General features: G+C 46.2%; 1 protein-coding gene across 1 annotated transcript in view; it reads left to right on the forward strand.

Annotated features, from left to right (window-relative positions):
- The window catches only part of LOC120061310 (cadherin-4-like), a 540,424-nt gene that overhangs the window by 494,420 nt on the left and 24,142 nt on the right, over positions 1–21,862 (forward strand). The window contains exon 11 of the mRNA XM_039011027.1: positions 8,768–9,021. Within this exon, the coding sequence (XP_038866955.1) occupies positions 8,768–9,021 (254 nt within the window). The remainder of the gene's footprint in view (positions 1–8,767; positions 9,022–21,862) is intronic.

The following is a 21,862-nucleotide window of genomic DNA, read 5'->3' on the forward strand; positions in this document are numbered from 1 at the left end:
TTGCGGCCGGAGTCCGCATCTTGGGGGGGGGGGGGTAATGTCACGTTCCTGACCTTGTTTTCCTTTTGTATAGTTGTGTTTAGTGGGTCAGGACGTGAGCTGGGTGGGCAGTCTGTGTTTGTTCTATGTTAAGTGTCAGGTTTAATTGACCTTGTATGGCTCTCAATCAGAGGCAGGTGTTTTACGTTTTCCTCTGATTGAGAACCATATATAGGGAGGTTGTTTCACATTGTTTGTTGTGGGTGGTTGTCTTCCGTGTCTGTATGTATGTTCGTACCACACGGGACTGTAGCTTTGGTTTGTAGTCTGTTCGTGCGTTCTTCGTGTATTTGTAAGTTCTCATGTTTTAGGTCAGTCTACGTCGTTTTGTTGTTTTGTAATTTTCCAAGTGTTTTTCGTGTTCGTCTTCGTCTTTGAATAAATTCATTATGTATTCACAACCCGCTGCATTTTGGTCTGATCCCTACTCCTCCTCTTCGGACGAAGAGGAGGAGAGAAACCGTTACACTGCCCAAATATGATTCCCAATCAGAGACAACGATAGACAGCTGTCCCTGATTGAGAACCATACCCGGCCAAAACATAGAAACAGAAAACATAGAAATAAAGAAACTAGAATGCCCACCCTAGTCACACAGTAAGGCAATAAATAGGCCATATTAGCGATGTAATTACAATTTAGCAAATTAACACTGGAGTGATAGATGTGCAGAGGATGATGTGCAAGTAGAAACACTGGTGTGCAAAAGAACAAAAAAAGTAAATAAAAACAATATGCGGATGAGGTAGGTAGTTGGATGGGCTATTTACAGATGGGATGTGTACAGCTGCAGGGATCGGTAAGCTGCTCAGATAGCTGATGCTTAAAGTTAGTGAGGGAGATATAAGTCTCCAACTTCAGCGATTTTTGCAATTCGTTCCAGTTATTGGCACTGACATCAATCCATAAATACAGCGCACAAGTACAACCCTTTTTATTAAAAAAATGTAAAGGTAGTATGAAAAAACATTCACTTCATATTTCAATAAATCACCTGCTAGCAATAGCGAGTGTGACATTACAGTGCACTGACTTACATGCTGACCACACCGCTCGCAGCGCGTGCGCAAAAACAATGTACACATATATGTTATTCAATCATTGCAACCACACTGCTTGCGAGCGTCTGCGTGGCCAGGTGCTAAATTATAAATAGGCTCTATTTGTGACGCTCAACGCGCCGCATGTTTGGCCTCTCCCATCTCATTGGTGTTTAGGAGCATATAACCACGTGGGTGATTGAAAGATGAACTGACGTCCACACTCCAGTTGGTTGTAGTAATGCACGGTGAAGTTGGTTTCCAACCACCATATAAAGTCCAAAGAAGTAAAAAACCTGAGGAAGCCTGAGGAAGGAGGAGAGATGACGAGAAAGGAATTTGTTTTACCTGTGGATTATTTGTAGAGGACCATGTGCATTTCACGTAAAATAACAACCCAAGGTTTATATCCCAGGACAAATTAGCTAGCAACAGCAAGCTAGCTAGCTAAATTGCCATAAATGTTTAATGCTTTTCAACCTGTCCTCAAATTAATATAATTGGTTCAGAGTTTGTTTTGATATTTCAACCTGCGTGTCCTGATCGTTTCTGGTGTGGGGGTACAAAATCAACATGCGCATACAGGTGCACGTCTGGTTTGGTCAGCATGTTACAGTGCTAGTTAGCGCTTTGTTAACATGGCTAGCCAAGCCAGCAAATACTTGGTTAACTTGCCGGAATAGGCTTTAAATACATTAACGGCGACATAAATATATACATAGTCATATTTGCTATTGACTTTGGAATATATGAACCAGTTTTCCAAAGACACTATTGTGTTATACAGTTTTTAACCGTTTTTTTTTTATGTACAGAGGAAAGAGACTCAAACCTGCTCTCAGAATATCTCTCTCAAACTGAAGAACAGGCAGACCAACTTCCCAAATAGAGGAGAAGAACTCAAAATTCCACTAGTTCTTTCAAGGAAAATAATACAAAAATCTGTCTGAAGACCTCTCGTATTGCCAACCTTACTAGTATGGCCTCAAATATATATATATATATACAGTGGGGAGAACAAGTATTTGATACACTGCCGATTTTGCAGGTTTTCCTTACAAAGCATGTAGAGGTCTGTAATTTTTATCATAGGTACACATCAACTGTGAGAGACAAAAATCCAGAAAATCACATTGTATGATTTTTAAGTAATTAATTTGCATTTTATTGCATGACATAAGTATTTGATCACCTACCAACCAGTAAGAATTCCGGCTCTCACAGACCTGTTAGTTTTTCTTTAAGAAGCCCTCCTGTTCTCCACTCATTACCTGTATTAACTGCACCTGTTTGAACTCGTTACCTGTATAAAAGACACCTGTCCACACACTCAATCAAACAGACTCCAACCTCTCCACAATGGCCAAGACCAGAGAGCTGTGTAAGGACATCAGGGATAAAATTGTAGACCTGCACAAGGCTGGGATGGGCTACAGGACAATAGGCAAGCAGCTTGGTGAGAAGGCAACAACTGTTGGCGCAATTATTAGAAAATGGAAGAAGTTCAAGATGACGGTCAATCACCCTTGGTCTGGGGCTCCATGCAAGATCTCACCTCGTGGGGCATCAATGATCATGAGGAAGGTGAGGGATCAGCCCAGAACTACACGGCAGGACCTGGTCAATGACCTGAAGAGAGCTGGGACCACAGTCTCAAAGAAAACCATTAGTAAAATACACTACGCCGTCATGGATTAAAATCCTGCAACGCACGCAAGGTCCCCCTGCTCAAGCCAGCGTATGTCCAGGCCCGTCTGAAGTTTGCCAATGACCATCTGGATGATCCAGAGGAGGAATGGGAGAAGGTAATTTTGGTCTGATGACACAAAAATAGAGCTTTTTGGTCTAAACTCCACTCACCGTGTTTGGAGGAAGAAGAAGGATGAATACAACCCCAAGAACACCATCCCAACCGTGAAGCATGGAGGTGGAAACATCATTCTTTGGGGATGCTTTTCTGCAAAGGGGACAGGACAACTGCACCGTAGTGAGGGGAGGATGGATGGGGCCATGTATCGCGAGATCTTGGCCAACAACCTCCTTCCCTCAGTAAGAGCATTGAAGATGGGTCGTGGCTGGGTCTTCCAGCATGACAACGATCCGAAACACACAGCCAGGGCAACTAAGGAGTGGCTCCGTATGAAGCATCTCAAGGTCCTGGAGTGGCCTAGCCAGTCTCCAGACCTGAACCCAATAGAAAATCTTTGGAGGGAGCTGAAAGTCCGTATTGCCCAGCGACAGCCCCGAAACCTGAAGGATCTGGAGAAGGTCTGTATGGAGGAGTGGGCCAAAATCCCTGCTGCAGTGTGTGCAAACCTGGTCAAGAACTACAGGAAACGTATGATCTCTGTAATTGCAAACAAAGGTTTCTGTACCAAATATTAAGTTCTGCTTTTCTGATGTATCAAATACTTATGTCATTCAATAAAATGCAAATGAATTACTTAAAAATCATACAATGTGATTTTCTGGATTTTTGTTTTAGATTCCGTCTCTCACAATTGAAGTGTACCTATGATAAAAATTACAGACCTCTACATGCTTTGTAAGTAGGAAAACCTGCAAAATCGGCAGTGTATCAAATACTTGTTCTCCCCACTGTATCTAATTTTTTTTACACCCTTTTTCTCCCCAATTTCGTGATATCCAATTGTTAGTAGTTACTGTCTTGTCTCATCGCTACAACTCCCGTACGGGCTCGGGAGAGACGAAGGTTGAGAGCCATGCGTCCTCCGAAACACAACCCAACCAAGCCGCACTGCTTCTTAACACAGTGCGCATCCAACCCAGAAGCCAGCCGCACCAATGTGTCGGAGGAAACACCGTACACCTAGCGACCTGGTCAGCGTGCACTGCGCCCGGCCCGCCACAGGAGTCGCTAGTGCGCGATGAGACAAGGATATCCCTACCGGCCAAACCCTCCCTAACAACGCTAGGCCAATTGTGCGTTGCCCCATGGACCTCCCGGTCGCGGCCGGCTGCGACAGAGCCTGTGCGCGAACCCAGAGTCTCTGGTGGCACAGCTAGCACTGCGATGCAGTGCCTTAGACCACTGCGCCACCCGGGAGGCCGGCCTCAAATCTTTTGATGAATTCGACAACACATAATGAAAGGAAACTCTATTTATATCACACCTTTTTCTGAAGTGAATGGTTTCACCCACTACTCCCCACTACTACTCTGCCCGCCAGTGGTTTTCCTCTGCCTATTCCACTGTCTGTGGAATAGGCTTTGAGTCTCTCTGGGCACCGAAGCCGGAATGGCTACCGACTCTAATCGGTTTCACATCAGAAAAACTGCAACGCGTAGGTAGCAGGGAAACATCACAGAGACACATTTGAATTGATGTAGTATGTATTTACCGAGGAGGTCTCTCTGGCTGCTAGTAGAGTCACATCAGCAGAACACACTGACATCTCGCACAAGTTTACTGAGACGGCCCACCTGGGACCATGGCTGCTCTATAAACATGGACTGAGGTCTTAACCTGCACAATTAGAGAACTGTCTAGGGAACCAATAAGCATACATTTTAAATCCTGGATTAAAACAGAGGCATCACACAAACACATACAAACAAACATGCACACACATGCGCGTGTACTTACGCACACAAACATCCACACGCATCCACACACACATTCATCTTTAAGTCATTAGGATATGTAAATAGAAGTGTGTGATGAACACAGGAAATGACAGGGGTGACTACATGCCAGAGAGAGGAAAGGAAATGAGAAGGGGAGGATAAGAGAGCTGGCGAAGAGGATTGGAGGAAGGGTAGGTGATAGGAGGAGGATGGAGAAGGAAGGAAGGGGAAGGGAGGAGTAGAGGGAGCTGGGGAAGGGAAGCAGTTCGATAGAGAGAGGATGAAGAGCAGTCAGAGAGGACAAAAAGAAAAGAGGGAAGGGGAGGTGGAGGGGGAGCACTGCACCACTGGCTATGGATCAAAGAGCTCCAAGCACGTTCAGCCTGCTGATAGGGCCCCAGTACATCACTGGTTCACTCCACACACACACACACACACACACACACACACACACACGCACACGCACACGCACACGCACACACACACACACACACACACACACACAGAAGGAAAGGGCACATCAACACCAGCCTCCTCTTCTCATTATCAGTACACGCACACGCAGGCACGCACGCACACACCACCATGGCATCTGTCAGATCCAATCCCCTCGTCACTCTGGCTGCTTTATTATGAATGCTTTTATATCATCGCCCACCCGCCGCGTCCGTTAACACTAACACTAAGGCGAAGCAACACACAGATGTGCTCCAAATCATTACTGTCACCACCAAACACAGCAGACACCAGCCTCCGGGTGCTAATCATCAACTGGATAGCTAACTGTACTCAGAGCCAGCCAGCAGCATGCAATACCTAACATTTTTGTTGTGTGTGTTTCTGGAGGTTACCTGAATCTAATTGTGCTGTTGTCATTAAGCCAGCCCAGAGCTGTCACTTCGTTTTAGGCTCACACGGCAGACCGTCTTGTAGGTGGCTGGAGATAGCCAACACACATATGCGCACGTACGCACACACACACACACACACATACCCACTCACGCACACATACACACACACGCGGTGAGGGGAGTCTACCCAGGGTGAATTTAACAGGGAGCGCCAGCCCCAACGGCAGCCGGTCCATGAATTGTTTAAGAACTGCCTAACTCACTCAGTGTTAGCAGGGTAATTACAGGTAGGGGTGCAGAGGTCCCTCTAAGTTTAGCGATAACGCTGTTCCAATTCATCCTAGCTAGCGCAGAGCTAGCGCTGCTCAGCACCAGGGCTGTTCATTACTTCCTTTATTGTCAATAGGGCTCAGCTCTGCTCTCTCTCTCTCAAGGGCTGCAGGTGGAGGATAGAGGGACGGAGGAACTGGAGGAGAATGTTTAAGTGTTCTGGGAATGGGGGGGTTAGATATCACTGTTTGATCTGATATCAGAGTTTGATCTCTCTCTTGTTATTTCTCTCCCATCTATTTCTTCTAACCATAGTGTAGGGCAGGCCTGGGCAATTATTTTCCATGGTGGGCCACATTATAATATATTTTTGCCATCGCGGGCCAGAATCACATTATAGGATTATACATCATGTGTATGACTGTGTTGACAGATATATCTACTGTAAATCACATCCAGAAATGCTACGTATTTTACTTTTTTAACATGCACAGAAATAAACAAGATCCATGTTCTCCTTTTGGTAGGTATTTTCATTATTAAACATGCAATGAACTACACGGAGGGAAAAGTACACTGTACATTCAGCACTACGGACATAACTCTTGTTAAAGGGTATGCAAAAAAACACAACGAGAGAGAGCTCAACATGACATTTAAAATACTCAATCAGTGTGAGGAGTGAAGTCTCTGATGGGCATTGACTAGAGCAATGAAGTCTTGTATAGTTTCTGACGTTTCTATGAGCAGGATTGCTGAGAGGTGAGAGTCGGTAAGAGATGATCTGTGCCTTGACTTGGTATATTTCATCACTGAAAATGTCTGTTCACATACATAGGTTGACCCAAACAGTACACACATATTCTGAACATGACTCCTAATCTTTGGGAAGTTTTGTTCATCGAGAGATGCATAGAACCTCGTCAGTGACATTGTTTTAAATAGTTCTCCAATCACTGCATCAGACATCAGACTAAAGTTGCTCAAGTTGCAGGTCAGTGGGAGTGTTATCCACATTGAAGTTGAAAGGAGAGGAAACCCAACAGCTTGTCATTTTCCAACACTTTGAAATCCTCAAAACGACGAGAAAACTCACCGTTCAAAGCACGCTGCAGCGATGTATACTTCTCCCGCTGGTCATCTGATAGGGAACAGACTAGTAGTGTCGGAAGGTGGGTGAGGTTGTTGGCTTCTACTTGTCGGGTCAGGAGGAGTAATTTTCCCTTGAAGGCTTTGACAAGGCTGTACATCTGATGTGCAAAAGGCCTTCCCTTGTAGTTTGTAATTCAGTTCATTCATGAGGGCCATGATGTCCACGGTGAAGGCAAAAATCAGCCAACCATTCTTTATCTTGCAGTTGAGGGAAATCCACATTTTCCTTTAATTTTCAAAAACTCAGCAATCTCTGACTTCAGGTCCCACACCCCTGTAAGCACCTTCCCCAAACTCTCACGTTTGTGTGGTAGGGGAGATCTGCATGACCCGACTGTCTCTTCCAACAGTGAGACAAACTGCCTGTGGTTTAAACATTTTGCTCTTATGAATATTACCACTTTAGTGACTGTATCCACAACATGGCTCATTTTCAGAACACATTTACAGAGCACCTCCTGATGAATAATACAATGTAGGGAAATTATTATTTCTGATCTGGGTTCAGCTCAGCTACTTGATCTTGTATCCTTTTCAAAAGGCCAAAGTTTTTTCCTGTCAAGTTTGGGCACCCATCAGTGGTCACACTGGAAAACTTTTCAAAACCCAGTCCCAGCTTTGCCACACACTTATTAACCTCCTCCAATAAATCTTTCTCTGTGGTTGTGCTCTTCATTGACTGCACTGAAGCAAGCTCCTCTGTAATTTCAAAATCTGGGTTTATGCCTCGTAAGAATATCAACAACTGCGCCGTGTCACGTGCGTCACTGCTCTCATCCAGGGCCAAGGAGAAATAGGTGAAATCCTTTACCTTGTCTTTCAACTGTTGTTCCATATTCTCTGCGATGTCCTCTTGACAGGGAAACATTTTCGAACAGCTCTTTCTTGTCAGGGCAAAGTATTGCTGCAGAGTCATTTAAACATTCTTTAATGAATTTGCCCTCAGCTAATGGCTTGCTATGTTTAGCAATTTTGTGGGACAGTAACATTACATAGCTAGCTCTCTCAATTCCGTAATTTGCTGAATGCAGTTTTGTGAGAAGTCCTTGCTGCTTTTGCAACTGAGAAAGCAACTCTTTCGATGAACCTGCCCTCTGCTCAGAAGACATATCCCTATATTTCTCTGCATGCTTCGTCTGGAAGTGTCGGGACAAGTTGGAGTCTTTCAAGACAGCGATGCTCTCTTTGCACACTAAGCTTTCCCTGATATTCAATAAAAAGTATTTCGATTACCACTCTTGCTGGAACACCCTACATTCATTGTCCACTTTCCTTTTCTTTGAAAAACAAATTTTTGCACAATTTCTAGCTAGCTACTATTTGTAACTGTGACGTGTTTGTCAGCCTGTCGGTCACTGCCGGTCCTCGTGCAGTTGTTATTTATACGTGCCTTCAAAATAAATGCCCCACCAGCAGTGGGAATTAAATCATTACACAAAGACAAGTATTCATTGGGCTTTTCATTTGAATAACAAATACGTTTTTCAAAACTTTACTATTGCAAATTCTTTATGTGATCTGAGCGGGCCGCATATGAGCGGGCCGCATATGGCCCCCGGGCCGGCCTTTTCCCAGGCCTGGTGTAGGGTTTGTTTCTTTTTCTCATTTTATTTGACTACACTCCTTCTTAGTGTTCTCTTATTATCTCTCTCTCTCATCTTCTTTTTGTATCATACCTATTTTTATCTTTTTATCTAGACTTCTTCTGTCACTCATGTGTGATTGCTCTTACCATTCCATTTGATGGAGTATGAGATTACTAATCCTAACCTAATTATCTGCCTCCTCCTCTCCTCCCTCCTCTCTCTCCCCCTCTCCCTCTCCAGCCGGTGGACTTTGAGCAGAACAGGGCATTCATGCTGACGGTGGTGGTCAATAACCAGGCCCCGCTGGCCAGTGGGATCCAGTCGTCCCTCCAGTCCACATCCGGGGTCACCATCTCTGTGGTAGACATCAACGAACCGCCCTTCTTCCCCACCAACCCCAAATCCATCCGCTTTGAGGAGGGTGTTCCTGCTGGCACCTCTCTCACCACCTTCTCAGCCAGCGACCCTGACCGCTTCATGCAGCAGAGCATCAGGTGCTGGACAGACACACACACATTTACACACACACACACACACACACACACAAACACACACACACACACACACACACACACACACACACACACACACACACACACACACACACACACACACACACACACACACACACACATTCACTCACCCTCTCTCACCACCTTCTCAGCCAGCAACCCTGACCACTTCTTGTAACAGATCATTAGGTACAGTGGGGAACTATACAAACTGTCCCTCTCTTTTAAGAATTCTGTGTATACACAGTCAGTTAAGAGCTGCCCTTCCACCTGTATGAGAGAGAGAGAGAGAGAGAGGAGGGAGGAGAGGAGGAGGCAGATAATTAGGTTAGGATTAGTAATCTCATACTCCATCAAATGGCATGGTAAGAGCAATCACACATGAGTGACGGAAGAAGTCTAGATAAAAATATAAAAATAGGTATGATACAAAAAGAAGATGAGAGAGAGAGATAATAAGAGAACACTAAGAAGGGGTGTAGTCAAATAAAATGAGAAAAAGAAGCAAACCCTACACCAGGCCCGGGAGAGAGAGCGAGAGAGCGAGAGAGCGAGAGCGCGAGAGAGAGAGAGGGAGAGAGAGAGAGAGAGAGAGAGAGAGAGAGAGAGAGAGAGAGAGAGAGAGAGACCCCTGGGTAATCAGAGCCATGTGTATTCTAAAGGTATAGATAGGGGACACACACATACATTCAAACAAAGACAGCACCTGGCCCCATCCCAAAGGCCTGACACAGCACTGTACACCTGCAGTGTTTCCAGGGTTCTCACATTATTGACTGTGACTCTAAACCAACCTTTAAATTACCACCTGGCTTTTTTTTTTTAATTACCGCCTGTGGAGCACTGCAGTGTCTTAACTTCCTCAATGTCAGCTGATCTATGACATTATTATGTTGATTACCCACACATACTGAGTACCTCCTCTCAGAGACTGTGTCCAGTGTGTATGGATGGCTGGTTCACCCTCTCCAGCGCCAAGCCCAGAATCATCCTTGTGTTCCGTTTTCCTCGCTCTCTCTCTCTCTTTCGCTCTCTCTCTCTCTCTCTCTCTCTTGTGAAAAGATCGAAACAAATTTGCCAGTTAATTTCACAGCAAATGAGAGTAAATTGGGTGTACCAGCTGGGCTCTGTATCTTGCTGCAGCACTCTCTCCTTCTCTCTCTCTTTGCTTTCTCTCTCCCCATCTTCCTTTTCCCTCTCTCTCGATCTCCCCTTCCTTTTCCGTACACCAGTTTCAGCTTGCAGTACATCTTGGAGATAAGTTTGGCTAGCAGAGGCACACCATGTTCTGTCACGGTCTGCTACACACATTCATACACACACACTCACTCTCTCTCTCTCACTCCCTCTTGCTCTCCAAACCCCTCTCTTTCTTTCTCTCTCACACACAGACATACACAGACGCATACATGCATACTGATACCCAATCAATTCTGCTGCCCATCCAGCATGATTTGCCATTTTCCCACCCTGGAGCCTTAACAAACTAGTGGGACAGTTTGTCCACCTCAGCCTCCAATGTGGTTTCATCTGTACTGAAGTCCCGCACATAAAAAAATATTCACTGTAGTGTTTTTGTGAACTTTACTGTAGTATATACTGTAGCATTTACAGTTAACTATAGTATAAATAATCTAGTAAAAGAAAACTGTAGTCTATACTTTAGTAATTAATGTTGTGTTTTTGCAGACTGTAGTATATTGTAGTATTTACTGTAGTTTTTCATTAACATTTGACATTTTTGATCAGAAACTCACTTCTTTAGCCAATGTGCAGATTTTGTCAAAGATCCGTGATATCTCTATGTGACTGAGGGAGATGGCTGAAAAGGACGAGGTGAGTGTAGGAAAGCGGAAGGGAGCTGATAAGTAAGGGAAAGGTAACGAACAAGATAGAAGGGAAGAAGCGTGAGAACAGGTCAAGGAAAAGCAAGGGCTCGGGAGGTTTGGAGAGTTGAGAGAGGAGCTCAGGGCTAGAACTTGACAGTAGAGATCTTCATGGGTCCAAAAAGTTGGACCTGTTCCAAAATAAACATGAGGCTTTCCCACCTGGACCCGATATGCATAAAAATGTTTTTTAAATTTAGAGACCCGTTCCGAACAGACCGAAGGACAACTAGACCCGTTCTGTATAGACCTGGTTGAATCCAGACCTGGTCTGATCAGAGTGAAGCAGCAGCAAAGTCATTATTTAAGCTATTTTATTAATTGGAGGTGATAAAGTGCGAGAGGAGGGAAAAGAGGTGCAGCTCTAGAAGGCGGGGGAGGGGCCGTACTGTGAGTGAGTGACACAGGGAGCAGGAAGGAGGGAGAGAGGAGAGACAGCAAACAATCAAGCCAAGTCTTGCTCTAGTAGACTAATAGCTGCCATAGCTAGGTTATTTGTCATAAAATATAATTACATAGTACCTGTCTTGACTGCATCAAACCGGGAGATGCTAGTTAAGCTAGCTAATGTTAGCTAGCTAGGCTAATTGAGGCTGCAGTGCATTCGCTTTTTCATCCTACAGTTACAAATACAACTCCATTTAGAATATTAATTAGCAACCTACCTGTTGGCTCGTGGTCGTTGTAGCCTATCCTTCTACTTTAAATTCCGTCATTTTAATTCCATCTTCCATTGATTAGATATCTCCTAACTTTTGCCACACACGGAGGCTCTACTTGACAGTTTTTCTTCAGACCAGTCGCAGGCAGTGAGTTCTAGGGGGGGTCAGGGGCCAGGGGATTGGGGGATGGAGAGGGGGTAGAGGGGGAGCCTGGGAGGGAGGAATCAAGCATCACCTGTCAGGGCCAAACTAGTGCGGCGAGGTGTGGGATTGAGAAACATGCATAAAGAATTACCCAGACTACCCTGCATGGGCTGGAGGAAGGCTAGGAGGACATACATTTGTGATTCTCAGGGACAGGCTTCCTCTACCACTAGCATCACTAACCACACCAGACTTCATACTAGATCTTATTCACTCCTCACACCCACTTTCAAGTACCACCAACCTGGATATACATAGAGAGACTGATCAAGGTATTGTATGAATTGTATTATTCAAATTGCAGAATTTATATATGTTTTACTTCTTTGTGTCTTTCAAAGCACCAGAGCAAACACAGACTTAAAGTTCCAGACAGTAGTGAAGCAATAAAAACCAAATAAATTCAATCATAAAACTGACTCCAGCTAATCAAACTGCAGCTCCAACAGGTATATTTCACTGGTCATCCCCAAAGCCAACACTTCCTTTGGCCGCCATTCCTTCCAGTTCTTTGCTGCCAATGACTGGAACGAATTGCAAAAATCATTGAAGCTGGAGTCTTATATCTCACTCTCTAACTTTAAGCAACAGCTGTCAGAGAAGCTTAACGATCACTGTACCTGTACACAGCCAATCTGTAAATAGCAATTATTTATTGTAATTAATAATTATTTCGCCTCTATGACCTATTTATTGCCTTACCTCCCTACTCTTCTACATTTGCACACACTGTACATAGATGTTTCTATTGTGTTATTGACTGTACGTTTATGTGTAACTCTGTGGTGTTGTTTTTGTCGCACTGCTTTGCTTTATCTTGGCCAGGTCGCAGTTGTAAATGAGAACTTGTTCTCAACTGGCCTACCTGGTTAAAAAAAAAAAAAATGGTTTTAGGTTTTAATATCAGCAATTAAAATCAATGATTTGATGGTTCACACTTCATCAGCTGCTGTGTGTGTGTGTGTGTGTGTGTGTGTGTGTGTGTGTGTGTGTGTGTGTGTGTGTGTGTGTGTGTGTGTGTGTGTGTGTGTGTGTGTGTGTGTGTGTGTGTGTGTGTGTGTGTGTGTGTGTGTGAGAGAGAGAGTGAGTGAATCATGTGGGATCAGGAAAGTTTGGAGGGTGGGCGACTGAGATCCGTTGGGTAAATTCCAAATTCTATGTTCAAAGTTCTGAGCTCCTAATATCTAGTATTATATACAGTTGAAGTCAGAAGTTTACATACACTTAGGTTGGAGTCATTAAAACTAGTTTTTCAACCACTCCACAAATTTCTTGTTAACAAACTATAGTTTATGCAAGTCAGTTAGGACATCTACTTTGAGCATGACACAAGTAATTGTTTCAACTGTTGTTTACAGACAGATTATTTCACTTATAATTCACTGTATCACAATTCCAGTGGGTCAGAAGTTTACATACACTAAGTTGACTGTGCCTTTAAACAACTTGTAAAATTTAAAAAAATGATGTTATGGCTTTAGAAGCTTCTGATAGGCTAATTGACATCATTTGAGTCAATTGGAGGTGTAGCTGTGGATGTATTTCAAGGCCTACCTTCAAACTCAGTGCCTCTTTGCTTGACATCATGGGAAAATCAAAAGCAATCAGCCAAGACCTCTGAAAACAAATTGTAGACCTCTACAAGTCTGGTTCATCTTTGGGAGCAATCTCCAAATGCCTGAAGGTACCACGTTAACAATAGTACGCAAGTATAAACACCATGGGACCCCGCATCCGTCATACCGCTCAGGAACGAGACATGTTCTGTCTCTTAGAGATGAATGTACTTTGGTGCAAAAAGTGCAAATCAATCCCAGAACAACAGCAAAGGACCTTGTGAAGATGCTGGAGGAAACAGGTACAAAAATATCAATATCCATAGTAAAACGAATCCTATATCGACATAACCTGAAAGGCCGCTCAGCAAGGAGGAAGCCACTGCTCCAAAACCGCCATAAAAATGCCAGACTACGATTTGCAACTGCACATAGGGACAAAGATCTCTGGTCTGATGAAACAAATATAGAACTGTTTGGCCATAATGACCATCGTTATGGTCCCGTGTGGCTCAGTTGGTAGAGCATGGCGCTTGCAACGCCAGGGTTGTGGGTTCAATTCCCACGGGGGGGACCAGGGTTCAATTCCCACGGGGGGACCAGAATGAATATGTATGAACTTTCCAATTTGTAAGTCGCTCTGGATAAGAGCGTCTGCTAAATGACTTAAATGTAAATGTAAATGTTATGTTTGGAGGAAAAAGGGGGAGGCTTGCAAGCCGAAGAACACCATCCAAACCGTGAAGCATGGAGGTGGCAGCATCATGTTGTGGTGGTGCTTCGCTGCAGGAGGGACTGGTGCACTTCACAAAATAGATGGCATCATGAGAAGGAAAATTGTGTGGATATATTGAAGCAACATCTCAAGACATCAGTCAGGAAGTTAAAGCTTGGTCGCAAATGGGTCTTCCAAATGGACAATGACCCCAAATGTCACGCTCGTCGTCCTCCTCATCTGAGTTCAGGGAAACATTATTCAATTTCTGTTTGTCACATGTCTGTGGAACTTTTTCAGTTTATGTCTCAGTTGTTGAATCTTGTTATGCTCATACAAATATTTACACATGTTAAGTTTGCTGAAAATCAACACAGTTGACAGTGAGATGACGTTTCATTTTTTTGCTGAGTTTATATAGGGCAGCAGCCTCTAAAGTGCTAGTGATGGCTATTTAACATAATTTAACAATCTAATGGCCTTGAGATAGAAACTGTTTTTGCTGGTTTGGAAGGCGGCCCATGTACTCCCCCTTCACAAAAGTGGTGACCCTTGTGACCTAAATAATTATCAACCTATTTCTAAACTTTTTTGCCTAGATAAAATATTAGAATCCTTGATTCATTCTCAGCTAATGTAATGGCCCTAGGTGTAGCTGGTGTTGAGAGTCAGGCGTAGGACAGCAGATATGAGTAATCAAACATACTTTACTCAAAAGGTAAAATATACATATAACAAATCCACGTACACCATTACAGACCGAAAATACAAAATAAACAATCACTCACAAAAACTATGAGGGGAACAGAGGGTTAAATAATGAACAGGGGATTGTGGGATTGAAAACAGGTGTGTGAAACAAAGACAAAACAAATGAAAAATGAAAAGTGGATCGGCGGTAGCTAGAAAGCCAGTGACGTCGACCGCCGAACACCGCCCGAACAAGAAGAGGAAGTCGTGACAGTACCCCCCCTTGATGCGCAGCTCCAGCAGCGCGCCGACACCGACATCGGGTACGACCCGGAGGACGAGGTGCAGGGCGATCCGGATGGAGACGGTGGAAATCCCGCAACAATGAAGGGTCTAGGACGTCCTCCACCGGCACCCAGCATCTATCCTCCGAACCGAACCCCTCCCACTCCACGAGGTACTGACGGCCCCTCGCCCGACGCCTCGAGTCCAGGATAGCTCGAACAGCATACGCCGGGGCCCCCTCGATGTCCAGAGGGGGCGGAGTAACCTCCCGCATCTGAGCTTCCTGGAGTGGACCAGCCACCACCGGACTGAGGAGAGACACATGGAACGAGGGATTAATACGATAATCTGGGGGAAGCTGCAACCTGTAACATAGCTCGTACAGTCTCCTCAGGACTTTAAATGGCCCCACAAACCGCGAACCCAGCTTCCGGCAGGGCCTGCGGAGGTGCAGGTTTCTGGTCGAGAGCCAGACCCAGCCTCGCTGCGGTGGCGGTCAGCGCCCTCTTTTTGCCGCCTCACGGCCCGTTGTAGGTGCACATGGGCAGCGTCCCAGGTCTCCTCCGAGCGCTTGAACCATTCGTCCACCACAGGAGCTTCGATCTTGCTCTGATGCCACGGTGCCAGAACCAGCTGATAACCCAGAACGCACTGGAAAGGAGAGAGGTTAGTGGAGGAGTGGCGGAGTGAGTTTTGGGCCATCACTGCCCAGGGGATGAACGACGCCCACTCCCCCGGCCGGTCCTGGCAATATGACCGCAGAAGCCTACCCACATCCTGGTTGACTCTTTCTACCTGCCCGTTACTCTCGGGGTGAAAACCTGAGGTGAGGCTGACTGAGACCCCCAGACGTTCCATGAACGCTCTCCAGACCCTGGACGTGAACTGGGGACCTCGATCAGAGACTATGTCCTCAGGCACCCCGTAGTGCCGGAAGACATGAGTGAACAGGGCCTCTGCAGTCTGTAGGGCTGTAGGGAGAACGGGCAAAGGGAGGAGACGGCAGGACTTAGAGAACCGATCCACAACGACCAGGATCATGGTGTTGCCCTGTGAGGGAGGAAGATCCGTCAGGAAGTCCACCGACAGGTGCGACCACGGCCGTTGTGGAACGGGTAGGGGTTGTAATTTCCCTCTGGGCAGGTGCCTGGGAGCCTTGCACTGGGCGCACACCGAGCAGGAGGTAACATAAACCCTCACGTCCTTGGCCAAGGTGGGCCACCAGTACTTCCGACTAAGGCAACGCACCGTCCGCCCGATGCCAGGATGACCAGAGGAGGGTGACGTATGGGCCCAATAGATTAAACGGTCGCGGACAGCAGACGGAACGTACAGGCACCCAGCTGGACACTGGGGGGGAGTGGACTCTGTGCGTAACGCCCGCTCGATGTCTGCATCCAGCTCCCACACAACCGGTGCCACCAGGCAAGAAGCCGGAAGTATGGGAGTATGATCCATGGACCGCTCCGCTGTGTCATACATCCGGGATAGTGCGTCTGCCTTAGCGTTCTGGGAACCTGGTCTGTAGGAGAGGGTGAAAACAAAACGGGTAAAGAACATAGCCCACCTTGCCTGGCGAGGGTTCAGTCTCCTCGCCGCCCGGATGTACTCCAGATTGCGGTGGTCAGTCCAGATGAGAAAAGGGTGTTTAGCCCCCTCAAGCCAATGTCTCCACGCCTTCAGAGCCTTGACAACAGCCAACAGCTCCCGGTCCCCCACATCATAGTTTCGCTCCGCCGGGCTGAGCTTCTTCGAAAAGAAGGCACAGGGGCGAAGCTTTGGTGGCGTGCCCGAGCGCTGAGAGAGCACGGCTCCTATCCCACCCTCGGACGCGTTCACCTCAACTATGAACGCCAAAGAGGGATCCGGATGAGCCAGCACGGGAGCCGAGGTAAACAGAGCCTTCAGGTGACCAAAAGCCCTGTCCGCCTCAGCCGACCACTGCAGCTGCACCGGTCCTTCCTTCAGCAGTGAGGTAATGGAAGCTGCTACCTGACCAAAACCCCGGATAAACCGCCGGTAGAAGTTGGCAAACCCCAGAAACCGCTGCACTTCCTTTACCATGGTGGGAGTCGGCCAATTACGCACGGCTGAAATGCAGACACTCTCCATCTCCACCCCTGACGTGGAAATGCGGTACCCTAGGAAAGAGACGGACTGTTGGAAGAACAGACATTTCTCTGCCTTGACGTACAGGTCATGCTCCAACAGTTGACCAACCCCCTGTGCATCAGGGACACATGCCCGGCGCGTGTAGCGGAATATATCAGAATGTCATCAATATACACCACTACACCCTGCCTGTGCAGGTCCCGGAAAATTTCGGCAACAAAGGCCTGGAAAACTGAAGGGGCATTCATCAACCCGTACAGCATGACGAGGTACTCATACTGCCCTGAGATGGTACTAAATGCCGTCTTCCACTTGTCCTCCTCCCGGATACGCACCAGATTGTAAGCGCTCCTGAGATCCAACTTTGTGAAGAAGCACGCCCCGTGTATTGACTCGATCGCACTGTCGGTGAGAGGCAGCGGGTAGCTATACCTCACAGTGATCTGATTGATCCCTTGATAGTCAATACATGGGCACAGACTCCCATTTTTTTTCTTTACAAAAAATAAATTCCAGGAGGCAAGTGAAGTGGAGGGCCGAATGTATCCCTGCCCCAGGGATTCAGAGACATAGGTTTCCATAGCCACCGTCTCCTCCTGTGACAGAGGATACACGTAACTCCTGGGAAGTGCTCCGTCTACCAGGAGATTTATCGCACAATCCCCCCGTCGATGAGGTGGTAATTTAGTCGCCCTCTTCTTACAGAAGGCGAGAGCCAAATCGGCATATTCTGGTCTGGACTCTCCACCGTAGTCTCACCGATGGAAACCCCCACACACCTCCCTGAGCACTCTCGTGACCACCCCTTGAGAGCCCTCTGTTGCCACGAAATAGTGGGGTAATGACAGGCCAACCAGGGTAAGCCCAGCATCACGGGACACGCAGGAGAATCAATAAGGAAGAGACTGATTCTCTCCTCATGACCCTCCTGCGTAACCATGTCAAGTGGAGCGGTGGCCTCCCTAATCAGCCCTGACCCTAATGGTCGACTATCTAGGGCGTGCACAGCGAAAGGCATATCCACAGGAACAAGGGGAATCCCTAAACTACGAGCAAATGAACGATCAATAAAATTCCCAGCTGCGCCTGAATCTACTAGTGCCTTATGTTGTGAATGCTGGGAAAACTCAGGAAATGAAACAAACACATACATGTGAGAAACAGGGGGCTCTGGGTGAGCCTGGTGCCGACCCACCTGGGGTGACACGACAGTGCCCTGCCTGCTGCCTCGGCTGCCTGAGGGACCCCTCCAGCACCGACAAGCAGTGTGCCCTCTGCGGCCACAGATGGTGCAGGGAATGGCCCCTCCTCTGGTCGCCCTAAATGCAGCACCTCCCAGCTCCATGGGAGTCGGAGCGGAGGTGCTGGGGGATGGAACTGACAGGTCCCGATCCGGACGTCCGCGGGTAGTCAGCAGGTTGTCCAGCTGGATGGACAGGTCCATCAGCTGGTACAATGTGAGGGTGGTATCTCTGCAGGCCAACTCCCGACGGACGTCCTCGCGCAGCCTGCACCTTTAGCGATCGATCAGGGCCCTGTCGTTCCATCCCGCGCTGGCGGGATGGACATTCGGAAAGTATTCAGACCCTTTGACTTTTTCCACATTTTGTTACGTTACAGCCTTATTCTAAAATTGATTAAACCATTTTTTTCCTCAATTTTTTTCCTACTACACACAATATCCCAAAATGAGAACGCAAAAACCTTTAAATAAATTCTTTGCAAATGTATAATTTTTACATAAGTATTCAGACCCTTTGTTTTGAGACTCGAAATTGAGCTCAGCTGCATCCTGTTTCCATTGATCATCCTTGTTTCTACAACTTGATTGGAGTCCACCTGTGGTAAAATCAATTGATTGGACATGAAAAGGCACACCTGTCTATATAAGGTCCCACAGTTGACAGTGCATGTCACTGCAAAAACCAAGCCATGAGGTCGAAGGAATTGTCCGTAGACAGGATTGTGTCTAGGCACATATTTATATCTTTGCTTATTTGATCTGGTCACTACCATAGGCATACCGCATTGCACCATATTCTTGTTTAAAAAATATCTCATTTGTGCTTCAGAACCAAAAAGTTTCCCTTCTTGACCAGTCATCAGCTTTATCACGCAAAGGCGGGCGCACACATCCAGATTAGTCACCAGAAAGCACTTGTTTAGTTAATTTTCTCCGGTTTTGTCTGGCAAAAACAGAGTAGCCTACCTTCTTATAAAGTACCCTATAAAGTACATATAAAGTAGGCCTATTTATAAAGTAAATATAAAGTACTGTTTAGAAATCTGCTACTGACGATTATTTGCCACAACAATACCTGGTGACTAATTGATCATTTTCAGATTTGAGATAGACATAGTTTGGGTGGTTATAATTATGTACCTCAGTGGTGGTACTGGTTAAACAGTATGTCTAAAGATATATGTAACATTGCACTCCAATACCTCAAATACTTATGGCATGACGATGTAACATATTCTGGCGAATACAGACATTTTTGAGTAAGAAAAAGGCTACAGACAGATCATGCTTTCCATGATATCAGTATCCCTAGTTGATATTGACTTCTAACATTAATGACTTTCAGCTCAAAATGCAGGTGTAAGACAGAGTTTATTTCTATGTCTTGCATTTTGGAAATGCATCACCATTTATGGCTGTAATGACCAGCTACATTTGCACAGCGATTGTGTACGTGTTAGCCTAATGCGCATAGCCACTGGAAGTAGGGGTACTGACGGTGCTGCAGCACCCCCTTAAAAATCTGAATGAAAATGTTTTTATTAGTACTGGGTCTTTAAATCTAATCAAATCAAATGTTATTGGTCACATACACATGGTTAGCAGATGTTAATGCGAGTGTAGCGAAATGCTTGTGCTTCTAGGACCATGCAGTAATATCTAACACTAATCTAACAATTTCACAACAACTACCTTATACACACAAGTGTAAAGGAATGAATAAGAATATGTACATATAAATATATGGATGAGCGATGGCCGAACGGCATATGCAAGATGCAGTAGATGGTATAGAGTACAGTATATACAAATGAGATGAGTCGCAGTTGTAAATGAGAACTTGTTCTCAACTAGCTTACCTGGTTAAATAAAGGTGAAATAAAAATGAGTAATGTAGGGTATGTAAACATCATATGAAGTGGCATTGTTTAAAGTGACAAGTGATACATTTATTACATCCAATTCTTAATTATTAAAGTGGCTAGAGATTTGAGTCAGCATGTTGGCAGCAGCCACTCAATGTTAGTGATGGCTGTTTAACAGTCTGATGGCCTTGAGATAGAAGCTGTTTTTCAGTCTCTCGGTTCCAGCTTTGATGTACCTGTACTGACCTCGCCTTCTGGATGATAGTGGGGTGAACAGGCAGTTGCTCGGGTGGTTGTTGTCCTTGATGATCTTTTTGGCCTTCCTGTGACATCGGGTGGTGTAGGTGTCCTGGAGGGCAGGTAGTTTGCCCCCGGTGATGCGTTGTGCAGACCTCACTACCCTCTGGAGAGCCTTGCGATTGTGGGCGGAGCAGTTGCCATACCAGGCGGTGATACAGCTCGACAGCATGCTCTCGATTGTGCATCTGTAAAAGTTTGTGAATGTTTTTGGTGACAAGCCACATTTCGTCAGCCTCCTGAGGTTGAAGAGGCGCTGATGCGCCTTCTTCACCACTCTGTCTGTGTGGGTGGACCATTTCAGTTTGTCCGTGATGTGTACGCCGAGGAACTTAAAACATTCCACCTTCTCCATTACTGTCCCGTCGATGTAGATGGGGGGTGTTCCCTCTGCTGTTTCCTGAAGTCCACAATCATCTCCTTTGTTTTGTTGACGTTGAGTGTGAGTGTGAGGTTATTTTCCTGACACCACACTCCGAGGGCCCTCACCTCCTCCCTGTAGGCAATCTCGTCGTTGTCGGTAATCAAGCCTACCACTGTAGTGTCGTCTGCAAACTTGATGATTGAGTTGGAGGCGTGCATGGCCACGTAGTCATGGGTGAACAGGGAGAACAGGAGAGGGCTGAGAATGCACCCTTGTGGGGCCCCAGTGTTGAGGATCAGCGGGGTGGAGATGTTGTTTCCTACCCTCACCACCTGGGAGCGGCCCATCAGAAAGTCCAGGACCCAGTTGCACAGGGCGGGGTCAAGACCCAGGGTCTCGAGCTTAATAACGAGTTTGGAGGGTGCTATGGTGTTAAATGCTGAGCTGTAGTCGATGAACAGCATTCTCACATAGGTATTCCTCTAGTCCAGATGGGTTAGGGCAGTGTGCAGTGTGATTGCAATTGCGTCGTCTGTGGACCTATTGGAGCGGTAAGCAAATCGAAGTGGGTATACGGTATCAGGTAGGGTGTAGGTGATATGATCCTTGAATAGTCTCTCAAAGCACTTCATGATGACGGAAGTGAGTGCTACTGGGCGATAGTCGTTTAGCTCAGTTACCTTAGCTTTCTTGGGAACAGGAACAATGGTAACCCTCTTGAAGCATGTGAGAACAACAGACTGGAATAGGGATTGATTGAATATGTCCGTAAACACACCAGCCAGCTGGTCAGCGCATGCTCTGAGGACGCGGCTAGGAATGCCATCTGGGCCGGCAGCATTGCGAGGGTTAACACGTTTAAATGTTTTACTCACGTTGGCTGCGGTGAAGGAGAGGCCGCTGGTTTTGGTAGCGGGCCGTGTCGGTGGCTCTGTATTGTCCTC

This window comes from Salvelinus namaycush, chromosome 16 (assembly GCF_016432855.1).
Source record: "Salvelinus namaycush isolate Seneca chromosome 16, SaNama_1.0, whole genome shotgun sequence".
NCBI lineage: Eukaryota > Metazoa > Chordata > Actinopteri > Salmoniformes > Salmonidae > Salvelinus > Salvelinus namaycush.